The sequence below is a fragment of the Gymnoscopelus microlampas genome (genome assembly GCF_963454915.1).
Source record: "Gymnoscopelus microlampas genome assembly, chromosome: 3".
NCBI lineage: Eukaryota > Metazoa > Chordata > Actinopteri > Myctophiformes > Myctophidae > Gymnoscopelus > Gymnoscopelus microlampas.
Window position 1 is genome coordinate 20703104 of NC_139940.1, and position 22965 is coordinate 20726068.

Here is a 22965-nt window from a genome sequence, read left to right on the forward strand (position 1 = left end):
AGAAACCAAACAAGCACAACTACATTGAAACCCACAGCTCAGTTGTGGGTGTGGCCATTCAGACATCCTGACTGTATGTACACCAATTTGCACAGGTGCCGTTGCAGTGTGATTTGCACATCTTCCATTGCAAACCGTCCATCAGTATCCCGAATTTGCCATTGTATGCTGGCCGTGGGAAACAAAAGGAGTCGCAGGATGTGAGGGTGGAATATTAGGGGGTCAACAAAGCAAAAGAGGGATGTGTCAGTATTTGCAATGTGCCTCACAATTTAGCGTTTGTTTGTTGTGTGGAACTTTTCTCAGAAAGTGGGTCAACAATATTTACAGTGGCAGTTGCCTTTAATCATCTGCTGACAAAACAATTCCATCATTCCTATCCTATTCTAACATGCAAGGATTCACATTTAATGTGAATTTACATATACATATTATGTACTGTATATCGCATTACAAAAGCTGAATAGAATAGAGGAGAGTTTATTTTCTGATGAAAACAGCAATGCAAACGCTATTGACAGGAGCCGCCCCGGGCTGGGGCGGCTCCTGTCAGAGGGGGATGTTGAGCGGAAAGAGTAGGACGGAGGCGCTACGTCCCGGAAGGGGTTCCTCACTGGCAGGTGAGCCACTAGGGTACAACAGTGGCAAGCAGTGGGTAGAATAAATTGGCATAGCGACTAAATTGGGAGAAAAGGGGGTCAATATTATTGTCTAATGTCTACTTTAAATTTAACACAAGAAAAAAAAGAATAACCTAGCTTAATTTAATTTGAGGTCCTGCTTGTCACAAAACAGGTCCTGCTTGTCCTGCTTTGTGCATTCCGTTCTTATGCTTAATTTATACTGGGGCGCACGCCAGTGTTGCGTGCCAAAAATAGCAGATGAACAAGCGTAAAGTATAGTGGAGTTAAAGGTGAACGGTGTTACCTGGGTGTGAATCTCCTCGTTGATGGTACGTTTGGCCTCCTGCTTCTTCTTCACAGCCAGCAACTCCACCAGGGGTTTGATGGTCATACCCTGGAAGAGGGAGAGGAAAATAACTGAAGAATTCTTTTCACAGTGTCTTGATGAAAAAAAACCAAAAGAGATTCTTGCAAAAAGGAGTATATTCCCACTTTGATCATACTTTAACCGATTCAATCCTGGAACGCATAGCCGTGTCATTTTAGTGAATATATATATTTTATAAAAACATTTCTTACTCAAATTAAGTTTTGCTTCTGGGGATTCTACAAATGTCTTCAAAATCCTAACAGTTAAAAAAAAAAAAAAAAAAAACATATGTTGCTATAATATGAGTTGTTCTCAAACTGACAAATGTCAAGGACCAATATTTTGTTCCAGGGACCCCCATAAGCAAAGATTTGAGTATACATACATACCTACATACATGTATATATATATATATATTTTTTTTCCCTTTCTCAAAGATTTGCACAAATTCTCACAATCTTTCAAAAATAGCAGATCTACAAGCTCATAGCTTGTATATCTGCAATTTTTGAATAGCCAAATAGATCTAAAATGACACAGATGTGTTGTTCCAGAATTTAATGGGTTAATACTACTAACTGTAGATGTTGGTGCAACTTTTCAGATGCACACCAACAATTACACTCAACAGTTACATTCTTTTTGCCAAAAATTTCAATTTCAAAGTTGTGTGGTCCACATCATGGAGATAGTGTCAGTATAATAAAGCTGGGAGGGAGATAACATCCTTGGCCAACGGCCAGGGTACTATACCTGTTGGTTCCACAGACAAAGATCTTAACCACTTCAACCCTAGCATCCATTTTCTGGGCATGTCATGTCAATAGGCGAGCATCCTATGAAAATAGCAGATCTACGAGCTCACGAGTTATGAGCTTGTAGATCGCCTATTGTCAGGAAAGAGACTAGACTAGAGTGACAAAAAGGAGTCAGCCAAGGATAGGCCTCTGGGGTCAATGAAGTATATACTGTAGGGTTTTAAGTGGTTAATGCATGCCCAGGAGTCATTTGCCCATACAAAGAGAATCACAAGAGGAACTGACTGATTGCATGGGTTTCCAAACAGTGACCCACAACAGGAAGCAGCTACACTCTCCAAGCCCATGCAAGAGCATTTGGTTGTGATTCACATAAATAGAGTGAAGCAACATCTTGTAGAGTTTCACTATTCCATGCCCAGTGAAAAACACTTGAAAGGTCTGAATCATGGCTCATAATGTAAAACATAAGCCAACATTAGATTCATTACAGAGCTCAGCGATGTACTACGCAGAGGGGGAGGGAAAAAAATCATCATCAAGCTTTCTAAGGTTTTACATAATTCAAAACATTTAGTGGTCACGCTGCCAGCAGCTCATGTGAGGAGGTACAGGGCACAAAGGTTCATGGAAGTGTCAACCAAGAATAAAAGTATGCAAAAAAAAAAGGGATGAGACCAATTGTATTCTTGCTATGCATTAGTCAGACTATTAAAGGCTTTTACATTTTTCCACAAGAGTGCCTCGGTCTCATCCTTTTTTTGCATACATTTTGTCACCAAAGAGCACCTTGTTGGGATTTTTACTCCAGCCAAACAGATGCGCTTGCGCTCCTTTCTCTCTTTTTTCTACAAGAATAAAAGTGCTTTGAGCCTCAGTCATGAAATTGTTTTAATGCCAGATTTAGCTACTACGGCCGCACACTTCCCATGCAAACTGTTAGCCTAGCCACTTAGCCGGCTGTGCGAGACTCCCGTCTTTATATTTTGATTAGGTCGTGCCGTCATGCTCGTTTGAAGCAGAGCCTTATATTAGAGAGTTGTGTCACCTCGGGGCAGAAAACAGAACTGGTAACGTGGTTCATGTAAACTCGAAAATAGTGACAAACGCTCATAGACTCCAGTGCATTCCGTAAACTTCCGGTTCAGGGCTTTGTCACTATTCGGCTACTCGGACTGGCCCAATGAAGTGAACAGAGGTGACAACTCTTCTTAAATGGCTCTGGTTTGAACTTAGCACGGGTAGATAGCTATTTCAACCAATCAGAGTGCTTTGTCTGAACTACCCGTTGTATAATAGCAAGTAAACCATATGGGTGGAAAATGGACAAACCTCCCTCAATTTGTTTTTATTAACACATAACGGTGGGTCGCCCACTGTCCTGGGTACATTCATTGTGTGTATCTTCAGAATCCACATGAAACTTGTTCATGTATTCGCTCTCAGTTCAGACCAATGCCATGCCTGTTGCTGGCACTGGTAGATGACATATTGATGAGCGCATCAATGCCATTCTGCTTATAGCAATTGTTTGAATTTGTGCCAAGATTTTAGAGAGATTATTCTGCGTGTGTGTGCGTGCGTGCGCTGTATGTCATGGCTTGGGAGATTAAGTCTGGCCATCTGGATAATCATAAGAGCCTGAATAGATGACACATTGAAATAATTCCCTGCTACGTGTCATGTCCAGCATGGGTCTTCAACAGGCGGTCCAGGACCCCTATGGGCCCCTCAGAGTTATTACAGGAGGGCTGCCAAATATTTGGGTGATAGGAACATTTTGTTTAAGAAACACAACGTCTGTAAATACACATTAATATGAATCCAACATATTATTGGCAAAGATAATGTGTAAACAAACAAAAGAACAATTTTAATTAACTACCGGTAACCCTACCCAACACTGATAATAGCGCTACAAAGCAACTTGGAGACAATCCATAGGCACTTAAAAGAAAACCTGTGGAATACTTCCGAGCTAGTCTCAAATCTCAAAACAGACATTGATGAGACAACCAGCTAAATACAGTGAGCTAGCTTTGAAACCCTCTCATCAAGCTACATGGAAGGATTTCATAGAAGATCCCAGATTTACAGTATTGAAGCAAAATGAAAACCACTTTACTTTTAACATGTTCCAAACTCCTATCTTAACACACAATCCCTCACCACAACCACAACCACGACACACACACACACACACACACACTTTTATTCCAGTTCTTCCTTGCAAGCAAAAATTCACTTATTCAATTTTATCGTTTCACCATCCAAGATTTACCTGCCACGGTGACCAGTAAAGTAGACACACTTTCCAAACATTTACCAACATTTGCCTGCCGGTTGATCTTAAATGTCTCACCCTGCCAGCAATCAACTATCACATGCACATACACACAAAGACCAGCAGTAACAGTAGAGGTCTACTTCCTAGGCTATGTGTGACAGAGGCTGTCAGTGCAGTGTTTCTATGAATAAAACATGTCTCTTGCCTGCCTTTAGAGGAGAAAGCGCACCTCTTATGGAAGTTATTTTAGCTGCGGCTATTCCATGATGCACGACTACTAGATGTGGAGACCCGTAGACCCATTTATGAAATGGGAAAATGGTAGAGTGAATCACTCTGTGTGTGCGTGCACGGCACTGTGTGCATGTTTTAGTAGGGGTTGGGGGTGCCTTTACTTGCTTCATGAACATTGTTGTTATTCATGAGGATCTCTAACACGAATGGGAAAAGGTTAATTGGACCTGTACGTTGTGCGTGCACCTGTCTTTCTTATTGTGTAATCCTTGTGTTTTATAGTAAGGTACACACAAGTAGGGAGGAGGCTAAAGGAATTTATCAGAAAATGGCATGTGTTGGTTTGTGTGTACATGCACGCATCAATGTCTACACAGAGTGGTATTAATTTAACTCTGAGAGTGTACAAATGTAACCAAATGGACCCATAACGGTCAAATGTAGTTACATTTGTACACTGTCAAGAGTTTCAAATGGATAAATGAAACACTGAGGATTTTAGTGTGTGTGTGTGCGTGTGTGTTCTATCCATTTGTGTATTGAATCCTTCCCTTTCTTGGTTTTGTTGTAGCAAGACAGCCGGCCGTCCGGTTCAAAACACATCAAGAAATTTACTGACCACTAAAAACAGCCTAGCACATTTTGAGGTCCACACATGGGAATAGCATCAAAGTGGACCTACTTCCAAACAACAAAATAAAATGCTTCCTGAAAAAGTGTTAAAAGCTATTTCATGCACAGTTCTCACCAGGCCAAGCGGTAACAACACATGCCACATAGTTTAACTTCATGTTGCCAGAGTGCCGGCGAATGTGAATTAAAGATGTGCTTTAAATAAACATTTGTATTGGACCCACTCACGGCTAATATACAATGACAGCACAGAGTAAAATCCTGAGTGTTCATTTAACTTTGAGAGTTTTCAAATGGTACATTTGTATACTCTCATAGTTACAAGGATAAAGTGACACTGAGGATTTAACTGTGTACACTGAATGCACAGCTGGCAGGGTAAGACTAATTACATCAGCAATACGAGATCATAATACATTTCCTTTTGACTTGAATTTAAAGCAATGGTGTATTGACATCATTCATGGCAACAATTCTATAATGGAGAAATCTCCCGGTCCGAAAATGAAAGTCTTCCAGTTTGAATGAATTATGGATAGCATTAACAAAAACAAACAAAAGAAAAAACATAGCATGGCATGGTAAGACTCCTATCACCAAGAGAGTGATGCCGTAATTCTGTGAAGAGAACAATTGCAAAACTGTGCAGTACCTGTACAAAGACTGTGAAGAAGACAACGGTGATGATAGCAGTGAGGAACATCTTTCTGTTAGGGAAGAGGTCCGGGTCCAGCAAGAATCCCAGCGAGAAGGCGATGGCCCCCCGCAGCCCACCGTAGGCTATGATAAACTGGTCCTTGGTGGTCAGCTTGACGATGCGGAACTTGTTGATTATGAAGGTGAGACCCACAACGCCTGGCAAAGACATAACACAGAAAAAACAGGGTTAGGCATCTGTGTGTGTATGTATGTGTTTTGGTCGATAGTTGTATTGGAATATGAATGTGTGTGGCTGACTTGTAGTGTTTTGGTGTGTGATTTTATTGGAATGTGAATGTGTGTGCCTGACTTGTGGTGTGTGGAATTAGAGTTGGGAGTGATTTGGATGCAAAGTTTAAGACACTATAAATGTAAATCAGGACTTATGTTTTCAGTCTGATATCATATGATGGTTGTATAATAGCTGTTGCTGCCAGCATAGAATTCTAAAAGCCGGTGCTGATCTACAAGTCAATCAAGGACATGGCCTGGCATGCCCTACTTGCAGTATGTGATCCACCTCTGTACCCCTTCCCACTTAACGGACGTCTGTCCCTCCCTTCCCTAAAACAACCTGGCTAGACGTCCTATCTAGACTCTTCTCCCTCCTGGCTCACATGCAGTGGAATAACTAAATAAGAATGTCTGTTTAACACCTAAATTATGAATAGCAATTCTTTGGTAACACATCCCATTCAGTTCATGTATTATAATCTTACCTCTATAGGAAAGCAAAGGGGCAGAGGAGGGATGACCGGTTATAGCAACACACCACGAATGTTGACACTGTAACCATTATTATTAGCTAAGAAATCGGGAGATCCCTCTCACTGGCTTGCTTTTAGGCAGCTGAGGAATAGATTGAAGAGATTGATCAGCTGTGTAAGAAAAGCTAAATCTGATAACTACCTAGATGCTATACTTTGCAGTGAATTCCAACCCAGCTACATTCTGGAAGATTGTAAATTCAGTCAGAGATAGATAAAAAAAAAGCTACCTCACAACCTGCAAATGTAAACGTCGGTCAGTGTGTAGTTTCTGACCTAAACGGTATTTGCACAGTTTTTAACTAACATTTTGCTACTGCAAGTCACCGCTTTAAAAATGAGGGCATGACACATGGTATATCCGGAAACACACGTGTGGAAGTTGAGAGGCATGTCTCTCAAACTGAGAGGCACGACTCACTTCTTCCTGGAACCTTTTACCTATAATGATGTTTTTACTGCTTTGCTCTCAATTGATTCCAAAAAGTCAACAGGGGAGGATTGCTTGGACCCCCTTTTTATTAAATTAGCTGCTCCATTTCTGTGTCAACATGCATAGTCCCCAAAATGGCACATATTTCACCACTACACAAAAGATGGGGATTGAAATGATCCAAACTATTATCGCCCAATCTCCAAGCTGTCCTGCCTAGCAAAAACCCTGGAGTCACTGGTAAAAAATCAGCTCAAAATCTTTTTATCAAATGAAATCACTCTGTATTAACCCCACTTCAGTCTGGTTTTAGAGATAAACATAGCACAATCACAGCCACGACCCTAATTGTAAATGACATAGTTTCTGCCATGGATAAAAGAAAACACTGCGCTGCACTATTCATTGATTTATCAAAAACATTTGATACAGTTGATTATGCACTCCTCTTAAATGTTTTACAGAACTGGGTTTGATGGAAATACCTGCAGTTGGTTTCAGAGCTACCTGGCTGGGAGATCTCAGTGCGTGAAAGCTGGGAGAAACCAGTCAGGGTTCTTACCCAAAACAAAAGGCGTCCCTCAAGGATCGATCCTGGGCCCTGTTCTATTTACCTTACATATAAATAACATTTCTTTGTCTCTAGATGGTTGCCAAGCCCATTTCTATGCAGATGACACCATCATTTATTGTATTGCTGATTCTGTCCAGCTTGCAACTGAGAACTTTCACATACACACTTAATGCAGGTAAAACTAAATTAATGCTATTTTCTAGGGCCAGGGAAATTGATTATAATAACTTACACATTACTACCTCAAATGGATTAATTATAGAAAGGGTTGCTGAATACAAGTACCTTGGAATATGGCTTGATGACAAATTCACATTTAAATGCCATATAGACAATCTTGCCTGTAAACTAAGGCTGATTTTTTTTTTTTTACAGGAACAGAGCTAGTTTCCCAATGGCATGTAGGAAAAGGGTTATTGAAGCAGTCTTTCTTTCTGTGTTGGACTATCGAGATGTCATTTATGGGAATGCTGCTCCTTCTGTCCTCAAGCCCTTGGATACAGTTTATCATTCTGCTCTGCGATTTGTATCTGGTGAACATTATAGGACTCATCACTGCATCCTGTATGATAGAGTGGGTTGGCCTTCCTTGGCCGACAGGCGAAACAAACAGTGGTACCTGTTTATTTTTAAGGCAATTGATGGGACTTTACCATTGTATATTCTCTGCTGGATTGTAATCCTGTAGCATATAGGACACGCTCCAGTGACTGGCTCACGCTAAAGGTCCCCAACGTAAATACTGAACTGGGGCAGCCTTTTGTTTTAGTGCCCCAACCACGTGGAATGACCTACAGCTTAAATGTAAGATCTGTTCCCCCGTAACATACTGTATGGTCAATTTAAATCTTTGATTGCAGACCTACCCACAAGTGTCTGCAACTGCTTTTGAATTTGTGTTGCATCACACGATAGGGGAAAATGTCTGTATTTGTTTTGTTTCCGTTTTGTTTTATTATTGATATGAATATTGATATGTAAATAAAACTGTACTGTGATGTATCTCGACGACACTGAAAATGAGGGCAACGTTCTTCGAGTATAAATAAAGGTTTGAAATGAAATTAAACATGCCCCCAGTCATCACATGTGTAATAATAAGGTGGTTGGGTCAAAACCGACTCAGCTACTGAGTCTCACAGAGCATGAGATTATGATGAACACTTTTTATTCCGTCTCTGTTTAACTTCCCAGACAAATCTAGTTTGAAAAGTGCTCAGCATGATGACTCACAACAGAGCATCGGTGCACTGCGGCACTTCCTCTGTTCACACTAACGGCCATGTGGGGAAATATGATGGCAACATTAGTCCCCGTGACATTTCCCCTTCCTTCTGGGAACACAAAAATATTATTACTAATAATATAGGCAAGGACATCACTCCAAATTTACAATTTATTGCCACGCTGACATTTGAGGCAAGATGCCCTTACTCAGCGTGCACTGGCAATTTTCCAAATAATAGCTTCAGGTGGGTCATTATAGATTTCCACACAGGTCTATCCTTACAGGGGGAGTCACGCTCACATAGTGTAGGTTACCACAGCATCACATCCTTTTTAAATCATTTGAATGATGTAAGCACAAAAAAATACGAAAAATAGGTTTACTACATAAAAAATCACACCTGTGTGAAGGTAGCGGCGCCTTTGATACATTTTGTCATCAATAAGTGTTTATAATATGTTTATAGCCACGTGTCACGTGAAGCTTGACCAATCACTTTGTTGACGTGTCTGACCAATCAGAACGTTGACGCAAAAGCCAGGTATAGCGCCGCTAAAAACAGGTATCTTATTTTGGCAGAGCACACACCTTTGGACCTTTGGGCACCAGCCACCAACTTAAGCATATGAGTAACGGCTAATATATTGAGAGCCGATGGTAGGTGTTTCAAGCCACCTCAGCAATCCATCTCCAAGGAGTCGCATTGACACCCTCGTTCTCGGCCGACACCGACAATAAGCCACTAACCTTACATACTTACATAAGAAAGAAGCAAAAGAAATTATGAAAGCTCCTCATTCAACCCATTGGGAACGAGAGTATCAAAGGAGTGTACTGTATGCAATATCACTCCTTCTGGAGGATTCCGTCTCTGTTACCACCTCTCTGTGGCATATGAATGCCCATGTACGCTAACATAGTTCACTCAAGCTGTGGTTTTGAGTATCAAAATGCCAAGCCACCGATGATTTCTTATCATGATTACCAATGGAACACTCATGCTCACAGTTCCATCCACCTCTTTTTATTAGGCGTTTAAATCTTTACATGAAACCATTCCCTGTGACGTCCCCACTACCCCCCACCGTCCGTCACCCAGCTCAGGCCTCGAAACCATGGTTCGAGCCATGGCTCTCCCTGTTGGGATGGACCGGTAGTGCTGCTGTAGGAGACGGAGTAGATATCTATTACCCAGGGCCCACTTGGGTCTAATATTGTTTGGAAAATTCCCAATGTACACATTGAGGAAGGGCATCTTGCCCAAAATGTCTGGCAATAAATTGGCCATTTAGAGTGTTGTCATGACCTTTGTTTAGATTAGACCCTAGCTATAGATTAAGGATATTATTAAGGGCTTATATTGTAGCTTAGTATTAGGCTCTTGTTCAGCTGATTAGTGTTCTGTCATTTCCCCATACAGAATTAAGTGAGCACTTATGATATCAAAGAGTTTGATTGCTATTATAATGGCTGTCCAGTTTCTGCAGGACACAGAGTGTGACACAGTTATTTGATGAGACACTGAAGCAGTGTGTGACAGAGTGCAGCAGAGTGATACACCTGTGGGTGACGCGCTACGCCAGCCAGTTGATTGTTCTGGGAATACTCGCTACGCAAAGACATGGGAAGATGGTACGTGATTTTGTCATATATGTTTTTACATTTACAAATGTTACCACTAGAACAGTAGCATCTCTATTTTGGTCAATTCCATAATGCCTGAAGACCCTAGACATAGCAAAAGCCAACGTATTGAATGATAGCATTAACCCAGAGTGTATTAGTTACTACTTTAAGGATTCAGAACCCTCTTTTGTCCCTGCCTGCAGCAAAGCATGGTCAGTGTGTCTGTCTGTCTTTTAGCAAAATGTACACACTTTTTTCTCCCAATTTAGTCGTTATGCCAATTGAAACTCCCCACCAGGACAACATAGCGCCTCTATCCTAGTCCTCCTCCCGTTGCTGCTGACAGGCACTGCCACAGCCTGTAGGAGTACATATAGGAACAAAGACCACCCTCCCTGGCCAGCTTCCCTCCCCTGAACCCGGGCCAATTGTTTTCGCATACAGGAACAGGAACATTTTTTATCAGTATGGTATTTGCATCCTTTGTAGCTCTATGAAACTCTTTAGCACAAACCCGCTTTATCAAAAGCAACTTATGAATAAGCTCAACTCATGTGTTCTCTTTGTATACACCTACAGTATCAGCCCTACAGTTCCAGATTTTCCAAACAGTCACAATAAGCTACTACTGTATCAGTTCCTCCCATACTGCACATAGTGACTAAACCACCTCAGCCTGCCACTGCAAGAGAAACGCAAATGGAAGAAAAATACTGCAGTAGAAGCCCACCTATGACCCGAGCCACCAGACAAAGGAGCACGGTGACCGTGACAAAGGTCCAGTTCCAACTGTGCGGTCCGTCCACCGTGGCCACGCCCAGGAAGATGAAGATGAGCGTCTCGCTCACACTGCTCCACATCTTCAGGAAGTACTTGATGGTGGTGTGGGACTTGTGGGATATGTTGGCTTCCACGTAGGGCCGCATTGTTGCTCCGCATGCTATTAGCCTGTAAGGGTAGGAACCATAGTTCAGTTATTGTTGGAACGATAAACTTGTATACTTAATTCTTTAACACATGTTACACAGGAAATGAGTACGCCTTCATTCCAAATAAATGTTTCGAACATTGATCATATGTGAGACTGATAATTGGTTAGTGAGTCCAAGAGAGTGGGGGCCGGCCAAATGAATTGGTTGTCCTGCTTTTCCGTGACAACAAACAAGCACACGTGCCCAAGTTGTCGGCAACAGTGATGTCAGGGGCTAGCACATGACGGCTCCGATTACTCGGCTTCAGTTCCACCTTGAAACATGGACACAGACAATGTAGAGAGGGAGATTCTCTGTCCCTTGTCTAGTGACCACTTCCCTATTTTCATACTTCTCCAACCTTTATTTAGCCCATTAAAACCGGGAAAGCATCTGTGTCATTTTGGATTATTTTTGAAAAATCTTGAAAGTGTGAGAACTACTGTTTTACCGTAGAAGGCATTTGTAGAATCTGCCTCAGGTCTTAATGGGTTAAACCACAGGAATCGATTTAGTGGTGTGTGCCACCTTCCTTTGACACAGCCAAGGCCATGGAAGACGGCCCAAAAGGTTACATATGCCACCTGCAGCTCAGTCCCCCCTTATTGCTGGCTTTTAGTACATTAGACACAGTTTATAAAAAGCAGACGTTGCTAAATTGTGTTGCGTTGTCTCTCTCATTCATCAACAACAGGCATGCAAGGTGGCAATCCACCATCGCCTGTTTATGATGAGAGGTGGGACAGGTCCAGGAGTCTTTGAACAGACCCTCGTCGCAGCTGTGCTTCCGTCGGCCCTGACACACCACTCCGACACATCAGCACCACCCCCTGTCTGTATGATCTACAACTAAAAGACCGTAAAAAGGATGCGATGAATGAAGCCAGAGAAGATATGTATTGAGCGAGTGTCGGTTGCCTGGAGACGGTGCCTTGAAACTTGACAGGGGGCCATAAATTGGTGGTCATGTTCGCCGTGCCATTTGTCAGGCCGCCAGTTAGATCCAATGCCGAGTTACTGCCGTAGGAGGAATAGCTGAAGTAGAGCCAAGGCTATGGCCGTCTAATCAGTGACAGGAGGAGAAGCATATGGCAGCAACACACAAAAGAAATATACATGGCGTACATGGCCAGGACATTTCATTGTTTATGTATATGGTAGGCACAGGAGGTAGTAGAATACAGCAAATACTTGACGTAGAAATAGCAGTTTTATGAGTTGCGAAAGACATGCCATGGGGTCAAGGACTATTTTGGCCCCTGACACCAAACTGTTCTTTCTCATGATATTGTAAGGGGAGATTTCATAAAAGGACATATGGTGGTGTTATAGAAAAACACCATTTGATAGGTCAGGGTTGATTTGAGGTAATTCACCTAATTAATTATGCATCATGGTTATGGTTTCAATTTAAAATGTTATATAATGTGGCTACAGGTAAGTCACTGATATTCCTGTAAAGACTTCCAAAAGGTCACACAGTGGATGATTGAATCATGTATGTTGTTGACGGCAGTCTCATTTGACCTGGCTCCAGCCTCATCGTGAGTACATCATGACTAACTATAGAATAGATGGGGAAGGGCTATGAGTCAATATGGAAAGCACAAAGGAGAACAACAAGTGAAAGTCAGTGAGAGATACATAGTCGACCCACATGTCTATAAGCACTCAGTCCTCCTCCTCTTATTCCCATACTTACGCCATGATCCCAGAGAGGTGGAACATCTCGGCTGACAGGTAGGCCATGTAGCTGTACACAAAGACGAAGAGGGGCTCGATGACACGGGTGTGCGAGGTGAAGCGTGAGGTGAAGGCGGCCAGGATGCCGTAGATGGCGCCGACCAGTACGCCACCAATCGCCACCACCAGGAAGCAGACGACTCCCAGGACGACGTCGAGCAGCGTCACTGTGCCGACACCCGCAAACTCCTCAAACAGGTGGTACAGCACCTGCAGGGAGGAATGGAGCAGTATGCATTTGTATGTGGGGATACCTACTGTTACACACAGGGATACCTACTGTACACAGGCATGCAAACAGCCCCGAGGTGAAAAAGGTGACAACACGTAGTATTTTTTCGGGTCAGGTATCACACAATTGCCCTATTTGGATTCAAAACGGCTATTGTAGGTGAAAAGCTACAAGTTTACATGTCTGTCTGTGTACATATAGGTCTGTCATCGACAAAAGACGTTTGTAGTTGACTAACGGTCATAGGTCTTTGTTGACTAATCGTAACGGGTGTATGATTTTCTAATAATAGAATTGTGTGGTGTAGGGGCACAAGTACCATCGTGGAGACAGGGCTTGGAACCCTCCACGGCGCCTCTGGCTTGGCTGAGCGTCCCTAGAGCACAATTAGCCATATTCGCCTATTCGTGCAGGGGAAGCCAGGCGGGGAGGGTGATCTTTATCACTCCTATGGGCCTGTCAATGGGGGCTGTTGAACGGTGAGGAGTAGGGTGGAGGTACTACATCCTCCCGGTGGGGTTCCTCACTGGCAAGTGAGCCAGTAGGAATTGTTATAATGATTACATTGGGAGAATGGGGGGGGGGGGGGGTAATGGGTAACCCAAAAAATTTAATCATGTGGATATCGGAACAAAACAAAAAGTAATTAACGAGCAAGACCACAACGACCAAAATATTCAACTCGAAAAGGGAAAGCATAGACAGGAGAATGGCCTAGTTTCACATAAAATGTGTTGAGTCTTCCAGGAACACCTGTTACTAGTTAGATCTTCCCATTAACACTTTTACACGGTGCAGTGATCACAATGCAGACAGGATCACATTACTTTACACACTGATGCCCTTTCCCACTCTGTCTGATCGGCTTTCCTGGTCGTTTGTGTGCTGGTTACAGCAGGTCAATGGTAGAGCTGGCTGGGCCCTGAGGGCACAACTCTCTTCTTCCCTCTCTACACAGTAAATTCCTCTGTGCAAAATGTGTCCATTTGTACATGGACTGCCTTTCTTCAAAGCACTATACAATGCATTTCACATTCACCCATCGACGGTGGAGGAAACCATGCAAGGCACCAACCTGCTCAACGGTAGCAGGTAGGAGTAGGGGATCGAACCAGGAACCCTGCGATTCCAAGACGGCCACTCTACCTCCTCCTGAGTCACTGACAACTTTAATTCTGAGTGTACAAATGGTCCCATTTTTTTTAATTTCCATTTCTGCTAAGCCACTAGCTAGTAAGGCTTGAACTAATTTGCTTTCCAGTAGGACTTATTTACATGACTGCACAGGTGAAACGGCAATGGGGAGGAAGCTTTATTTTCTCATTTTCAGAGGCTCTCAAGTAGGTAGCTAGGTGGAATTATTTGACAATTGTGGGAGCCAACACGCCTGTCTTTAGAGTCTAGTTGTATTGTGTTGGTTTGTTGTGAGATTGCAAATCAGCTATTTTTTTGGGGTGAAGATATTTGGTGTAGAGGGAAATTCTAGTGGATTTAGTATAGAGCCCTGGGGGACCCCGGTCAACTAAGTGTGTACAGTGTTTAAGTGGTTAGTGTGTTCTTAGCTCCGAATAAGATTAGTAGAGCAGGGCCACTGGAATCCAGAACTAGTAAGGTGCTATGATAGCCACACTGGAGCCAAGACAAAATGTGGTATTCTTGATGATGATCATTTACAGGCATTCGTACCACTTTGCAAACAGTTATTTGTCCTGGAGCTTCTAACAACTGCTTTGGTGTAAACCAAACCAATTATAACCCCAATTGGCCATGATTGCTGATATTCAATATCTGAGCTGGTCTGCGCAAAATGTCACCATGGACAGTAGGCACACGCTATCTTACAGTATGCAAGGGTTTAGGATTAAAAAGAAAACAGTTGGAGCCATCACTTAAATCAAAATTATTTTAGGATTGGATTTTTTTCAGACAATCTTGTTATATACATAGCAACATCTAAAAGGTTTTAGAGGTAAAACAAAATATAGGCTTTCCCGGTCTTAATGGGTTAAGTATGACGCAAGGTCAGTTGTTAAGTATGATGCAGAGTATCACAGTTTTAAAAGTCTTCTAATGTGTAAACCTAAGCTGAATTGTATTGAAATTATAATAACTTATTATGATTGGTAGGAGTAGTGGTGGTAGCAGTTAAACCGTAGACCTGGTTAAGAAATCATGCATCCGGACTGTGGAACAGGAGAGGGTTAAAACACTTCAACGACCTCTACATGGATGGCACTTTGCTAGTTTCAAAGCCCTATCTAATAAATTTAATTTTACCCCACTCTTATTTCATTACTTTCAAATACGCCACTTTATCAAAACTCAAGATCCGCATTTCCCACTTTTACCACCCAAATCTAACTTAGAGTTTCTCGAAATCCCCCAAATGTTTATCACATGGATCTACGATAAAATCATATCGTTAGAATGCCCCACTCTCAACAGAATTAAGAGTGCCTGGGAGAAAGAATTAGGATTACAATTCAGGAATGATTGGTGGAAACAAGATACAACCCGCCTTAACTCCTCCTCCTCCTGTGCCCGTATGAGCTTAATCCAATTTAAGGTTCTACATAGAGTACATTACTAGTCTAAACTCAAACTTTCAAAATTTCATTTTGTGCACAATCTCCAGCTGATTTAACACACACCTTCAGGTCATGCTCTAATTACGAGCTTTCTGGTCCACATACTTCAAAACTATTTCTGCAGTACTTGAGTTGGAACTACTCCCCTGCGCAAAAATCACAATTTTTGGAGTTCCTGAATCCGGTTAGCTGTCCACATCAAAGCAGCTTGACATTATTGAATTTACTTCTCTTTTAGCTCGCAGAAGAATACTGCTTCTTCTGAAGTCACCAGCACCCCCCATCATCACCATTCATACTAGAAGACATCATCCTTAGATTGGAAAAGTGATTGGATTCACTATCAGAGAATCAGTAAAAAAGAATTACTCTAACTGGCAACCTCTAAGTTATTTTGACCTCCTAACAGTGTTTCCCCCAGATTAAGACCACTTAACCCTTTTGACTGAACTGCGTTTTGAACCAGCCAATGTAAACCAACCAGTGATGTGATGGCAAAATATTAGGGGTGTAACGATACGTTTTAACAACGATTCGATATATATCACGATACTTGGTTGTCGATACGATACATGAACGATACAGGTTCATTTAGAACGATACGATACGTTTCGATTCAAGGATTTAGTCGATACGATACATGAACGATACAGGACAGGTTAATTTAGAACGATACGATTCGATTCAATGATTTAAAATCCATATAGTAACTATTTATTTACCCAAAAATTCTGTGTGAAAAATAAATACCTGGAGATAGTGGATATAAACCCCTCTTTCTCTTTTTTCTTCTTAAAATTGCTAAATACAACGCACAAGTACTTAGTATTGATAAAATGTATTATTTGCATTGCAAAACGATTCGATACGATTATTTGCATTGCAAAACGATTCGATGCGATACAAAGTCAAACGATACGATATTTTGCTGTTTGCATAACGATATAGTAGATTGTTGAAAATTAAAAACGATTTTTCGATGCAGTTACTATATCGTTACACCTCTATGAAATATATTATTAGAAGCTGCATATGTGATGTAGGGGAGAGAAGGAAGGAGTAAAAAATGTTCCGTTTATGTAACAACATTTATTCCCTTTTTCCCTATTCTTCCCCTCTTTTGTTTTTTCCAATGATATATATTTACCTACATTATGTATTTTTCTATTCTATTTATTATCATCATACATACTCATATATTTTTTTATGATCATAAATTTTTCTTTCTTGTACTTTGTTACTATATTAGGCGATCGGTGGGTGGGCTGAACATAGGGGGGGGGGTGGAAGTACAATCCTGCACTAATTGTACAATAGCTTACATTGACACCTTTGTACCTTGTCCTTCCTAAAAAATATGTATAGTATATATTTAAAAACAAAATCATGCATCCAGAAGTACGGGTCCATTTAGTTACATTTGTACACTCTCAGAGTTAAATTAACACTGAGGATTTTACAGTGTATGCCTCCTCGGTGCCGTTTTGCCCGTAATACCACACCTGTGTAACCACTTTAACCATTATTTTATACTTTGGCTATTCAAAAATAGCAGATATTCATGAGCTTGTTTATCTGCTATTTTTGAAAAATCGTGAAAATGTTTGAATATAAATATATCTTTAAAGCAAACATTTTAAACTCAAATCTTTGGTTCTGGGGGGTCCCTGGAACAACAAATTTTGAGACGGAGGTCCGCGGCCAAATACATTTAGGGGGCCCTTGACTTGAAAAAGTTTGAGAACCACTGATTAGTGATTATAGAACGTTTTTTCCAAAAATGTCATGATTTTTCAAAGAAATAGCAGATCTACAAGCTCATAGCGCAGCACTCGGTGCTTGGTTTGTTATAAAATATTAATGATTTATTTACAAGTGTATTAAATGAGACAAGTTGATGAATGACACTTAACAGACAACAGCTGTGAAGTCTTTGCAGGGGGAAGGGGTGGGGGTTAGATAGATACATTGTCATTTACATGCCATGAGTTGGCACAATAAAACTTAAAATTGTTCAACGCCCTAGATACCTTATGTTCTGGTATGGATAAATAGTACACAAAACTGGGTACTGTACCGTCACTTTTTTCCTTATGCTATTTTTCCTATAAGCGCCGGATGAATGCAAAGACGCACGAATCCAGCTCAGTGTTGCAATGCTAAAGCTACTGATATAATTGATCTGCTTTTAGCCCGCATTCCCCCATCAATCACTCACCACTAGGGGTGTGCCGATACACAAATTTCACCAACCGATACGATACGATATTTGGCTCACAACTTCAATAAGATTTCGATACGATACGCACTTTTTTATTATGAAAATAAATGGGGGAGAAAAAAAGCAAATGCAAACAAATAATTCTGTTTTTGCATTATTCAGACATGCAAACTTGTAGCTTTTCAGCTACAATAGCCGTTTTGAATCCAAAAAGGGCAATAGTGTGACACCTGACCCGAAAAAAAAACAACATGTTGTCACCCTTTTCACCTCGGGGCTGTTTGCATGCCTGATTATTATTAGTGGAGCGGCTAAATGCTTTTTATTGGCAAAATCTTTCAGTTGATGATACAAGCGTGAAAATTGGCATGAGCAGTCTCCATGGGTCACTTGACAAGAAAATTGTCCGAGGCAGTTGTAATTTCAAGATGGCGGCCATTTTTCAAGATGGCCAACACCTTAGTGGGCAGTTAAGTGATATGATGGTTTATTTGGTGATACAAGCATGAAAATTGGCATGAATAGTCTCTGTGGGTCACTTGACAATAGGCCACCCACAGCTACTTGACATTTCAACATGGCGGCCATTTTTCAAGATGGCCAACACTTTAGTGGAGCAATTAAGTTATATAATGGTTCATTTGGTGATACAAGAATGGAAATTGGCATGAGCAGTCTCGGTGGGTCACTTGACAATATGCCACCCACAGCAACTTGAAATTTCAAGATGGCGGCCATTTTTCAAGATGGCCGACACTTTAGTGGAGCATTTAAGTTATATAATGGTTCATTTGGTGATACAAGCATGAAAATTGGCATGAGCAGTCTCTGTGGGTCACTTGACAATAAGCCACCCACAGCTACTTGAAATTTCAAGATGGCGGCCATTTTTCAAGATGGCCACCACCTTAGTGGAGCGGTTAAGCTTAAGAAATCATTTAGTTGGTGATACAAGCATGACAATTGCCATGAGCCGTCTCAAAATGTCATTTGACAAGAAACCCCACAACCACCACTTGAAATTTCAAGATGACTGCCGCCCGCCATGTGGATCTTTAAATGATACCTTTTTCTCATAGAAATGTATTGGGTTGGGGGCACGGTGGTGCAGTCGGTAGCGCTGTCGCCTCACAGCTAGAAGGTCCTGGGTTCGATTCCCACAGGGGACGCTGTGGGCACTGGGGTCGTGTTCTCTCCTCATACCCTAGCCTAGGCGGGGTTGGCGAAAGGGCCTTTCTGTGTGGAGTTTGCATGTTCTCCCCGTGTCTCCTAGGGTAGGTACCCTCACAAAAACATGCAGTAATCCTGGTCACTATACTGCCTCCCCCTGGCCGGCCGGGGCGCCTGATGGAGGGGAAGGGAAATGGTTGGAATAACGTGTTCCTTCCACGCGCTACGTCCTACCAGGGAAACTCCCCCCTGTCAGGTGACAAGAAGGTCAGTTGGCTCTCATGCATTGAAGGAGGCATGAGCTCGACCCTGGCTTCCCTAGGTTGGCAGAGGGAAGGTAGTGCCCAGGATTACATAGACAATTGGCACTGGGTTAGGGTTACAAAATCGTGGGATAAAAATGTAAGTTTAAAAAAAAAAAGAAATGTATTGGGTTCCTCAAAAAGCTCTGTCAAGAGAGGTTGTTTGACTGTGTTTTGTCTGACTCCTCGCCCACAACCTGTCCAGTTTGGTAAAACCTGTAGGAGTTGCCTCCCACTGGCATAGCTCTCAGGGTTCACTGAGGTACACAAGCTCCCTTACCACGACAAGGTAACAGTCACAAGGGAGGATTTATTTTTTAACTAACAGCCATTACATGTGTCAAATAAATACTAAGAAATGGGGAAACAAAAAATATGACTAATAAATGAGCACAGTTGTGGTGCTGAATGGACAGTGCTCCAACATTATAATTGAGCAATGGCTAATGCTGAATGGCAGTAGCCACAGAACCATGACAAACCTATACTAAGGAACTAAACTGAAAATGTGCTTCACTGTTACGTATGGCAGTGGAAGGCAGTGGAAGCAATGTTACAAAGTAACAACTGAAAATTACACACTAATAGGCCTACACTTGAAAACACAGAGGACAACGGGGAACAACTCTGGCAAAATAAACATGCAAATAGGTTCTAGCAGGGGCAACTACATAGGCATGTGCAACTGAGTCCATAGGCCTATCTGAAGCACTTACACCTTCCAGTACATGCCTTGGTGCACCCACATTTGGTCAACTCCCAACAACTCTCCGCAATAGGTGGAAGTGGAGTCCAGAAGACTTTCCACTTCTCGTCCTGTTCCACCCATCCCCAGTCAGATGGGCTCGGCATTTGTGGATGTCGCTTCAATGCCTGTCCCCACACGTATCCAGCCTCATAAGAAGCACGTTTGGCATGCTCTTTGAGTGCTGCTTGAGTTGTGGGATCAAGTCATAATGTCTTTGTTTTCTGGCAAAGAGATCAAGATGTAGATGCTCTCTTTTGGGCCCTTTCCAGCTCTGTGTTGTTGAACCTAAGTTTACAGCTTAAATTATATTTTGCTCTGTTTCTTGTCAATGTGCTTTCTATGCCATCACCTTCATCTAGTCGGGTTAGACTAAGTAAGATAGGCAGAGCATTGATCTTATGAAATAATGGAACATTTCTTGCAATGGTATCATAACCAGTACGATCTTGCTCTCTGTTGAATAAACTCGGCTGAATGAGTTTTTCCTTGGTGACCTGCTGACAAATGAAACATCTGTCCCAGTTAGTTTTCTCAACTGTTATGATGGCTTCTGCCATGTCTGCAGCATAGGCAGAGGCCGAGGGTTTATCCTTTTACCACCTTTTACCAAGCACTTTGATGTATGGGATACAACGAAGTTCGTGCCTTAACCCTACACTTAGTCCGATCGTTCATCCAATGCCATTTAAATCCTGTGCGATCTGTACACCATCCGGTTAACTAAAACCCCATTAACCTTGGCTCGGCTCTCCCGCGCTGGCACAACCTGTCAATTCAGATGCGGCTATCTAATTGTTTTGGGGTAAATTAGACAGCATTTGGGGTACTAACTTTCAATTAGCTGACATTGAACCCCACTCTGAGTTTAACAGCAGTGATATATCACCAGTGTGCCCTGGTAGTGCGGATATTCACTCTTATCTAATCTATCTATGATCAACAAATCAACACAACTGTATTGTGATGTGTTAAAAGTTGTTCTTTAGCATAATAACAATAATTGTATAATTGCCCTTAATGAAAAAAAAACATACATTTCTATGAGAAAATGTATCTTTTGAGGATCCAGGGGGCGGCCATCTTGAAAATAGAAATTTCAAGTGGATGTGAGTGTTTTCTTGTCAAGCAACCCTTAGAGACTGCTCATGCCAATTTTAATGCCTGTATCACCAATTAAACCATTATATAACTTAATTACTCCACTAAAGTGTTGGCCATCTTGACAAATGGCCGCCATCTTGGAATTTCAAGTAGCTGTGGGTGGCCTATTGTCAAGTGACCCACAGAGACTGCTCATGCCAATTGTCATGCTTGTATCACCAAATAAACCATTATATAACTTAATTGCTCCACTAAAGTGTTGGCCATCTTGACAAATGGCCGCCATCTTGGAATTTCAAGTAGCTGTGGGTGGCCTATTGTCAAGTGACCCACAGAGACTGCTCATGCCAATTTTCATGCTTGTATCACCAAATAAACCATTATATAACTTAATTGCTCCACTAAAGTGTTGGCCATCTTGAAAAATGGCCGCCATCTTGGAATTTCAAGTAGCTGTGGGTGGCCTATTGTCAAGTGACCCACAGAGACTGCTCATGCCAATTTTCATGCTTGTATCACCAAATAAACCATCATATCACTTAACTGCCCACTAAGGTGTCGGCCATCTTGAAAAATGGCCGCCATCTTGAAATTACAACTGCCTCGGACAATTTTCTTGTCAAGTGACCCATGGAGACTGCTCACGCCAATTTTCACGCTTGTATCATAAATTGAAAGATCGTAGCACTTAGCTGCTCCGCTATATTATTGTAGTAAAAAAAAGAAAAAAAACATTTTTTTTTTCTCTTCAAAACAATATTTTTTTTTTCCAAAACGATACATAACGTCACAAAAACGTATCGCGATATATCGCGGGACGATATATCGGCACAACCCTACTCACCACGGTGACGGCATCGTTGAGCAGTGACTCGCCGAACACCAGGATGTGCAGCAGCTCGTTGATGTGGATCTCCTCGAAGACGGCCAGCACGGCCACGGGGTCCACGGCCGAGATGATGGAGCCGAACAACAGGCAGGGCAGCAACTCCAGGCGGTTCAGGTCGGACGGGTTGGCCGGCTGGATCAGGCTCACGGCGTACAGCGAGCCCCCGATGAAGAAGGTGTTCCACAACGTGCCCACCACGGCAAACACCAGGATGGTGCCCAGGTTCTCCATGAAGGGGCGGATGGGCAGGAAGTAGCCGGCATCCAAGATGATGGGCGGCAGCAGGCAGAGGAAGAACAGGTTGGAGTCCAGCACGGGGGGCACCTGCTCACCTGCCAGCTTGATGAGCCCCCCGACCAGCAGTCCCACTACGATCAACAGGCAGCTCTCGGGCACGATGCCGGACAGCCGAGGGATAAGGTGGAACCCTGGGGAGGAGAGGTAAGAGGAGAACGTAAGACTGGGAGTATGAAGGAAGGGTGACAACAGATGAGTGGGGTGACAATGGGATGACAGGAGATAAGGAATGGAGAGAGGGGAACATAGAGGGGTGATGAGAGAGAAGGACCAAAGGAACCGAGAGGGACAGCCGGGAGATGGGAGACGCATACAGAAAGAGATTTGAAAAATAAATGTATAAAAGCATATAGCACATGTGACATTTGTGCGTACGTGCTTGTGTGCTTGTGTACTGTATGTGTGTGTGAGATGGGGAGAGCGTGAGATTGAAGAGAGAATGTTTGAAAAATATAAATAATAATAATAATG

General features: G+C 42.3%; 1 protein-coding gene across 1 annotated transcript in view; it reads right to left on the reverse strand.

Annotated features, from left to right (window-relative positions):
- The window catches only part of slc9a1a (solute carrier family 9 member A1a), a 58254-nt gene that overhangs the window by 14245 nt on the left and 21044 nt on the right, over positions 1 to 22965 (reverse strand). The window contains exons 2-6 of the mRNA XM_084053620.1: positions 22153 to 22625; positions 12906 to 13156; positions 10963 to 11180; positions 5558 to 5760; positions 928 to 1017 (exon numbers count right to left, since the gene is read on the reverse strand). Of these exons, the coding sequence (XP_083909746.1) occupies positions 928 to 1017; positions 5558 to 5760; positions 10963 to 11180; positions 12906 to 13156; positions 22153 to 22625 (1235 nt within the window). The remainder of the gene's footprint in view (positions 1 to 927; positions 1018 to 5557; positions 5761 to 10962; positions 11181 to 12905; positions 13157 to 22152; positions 22626 to 22965) is intronic.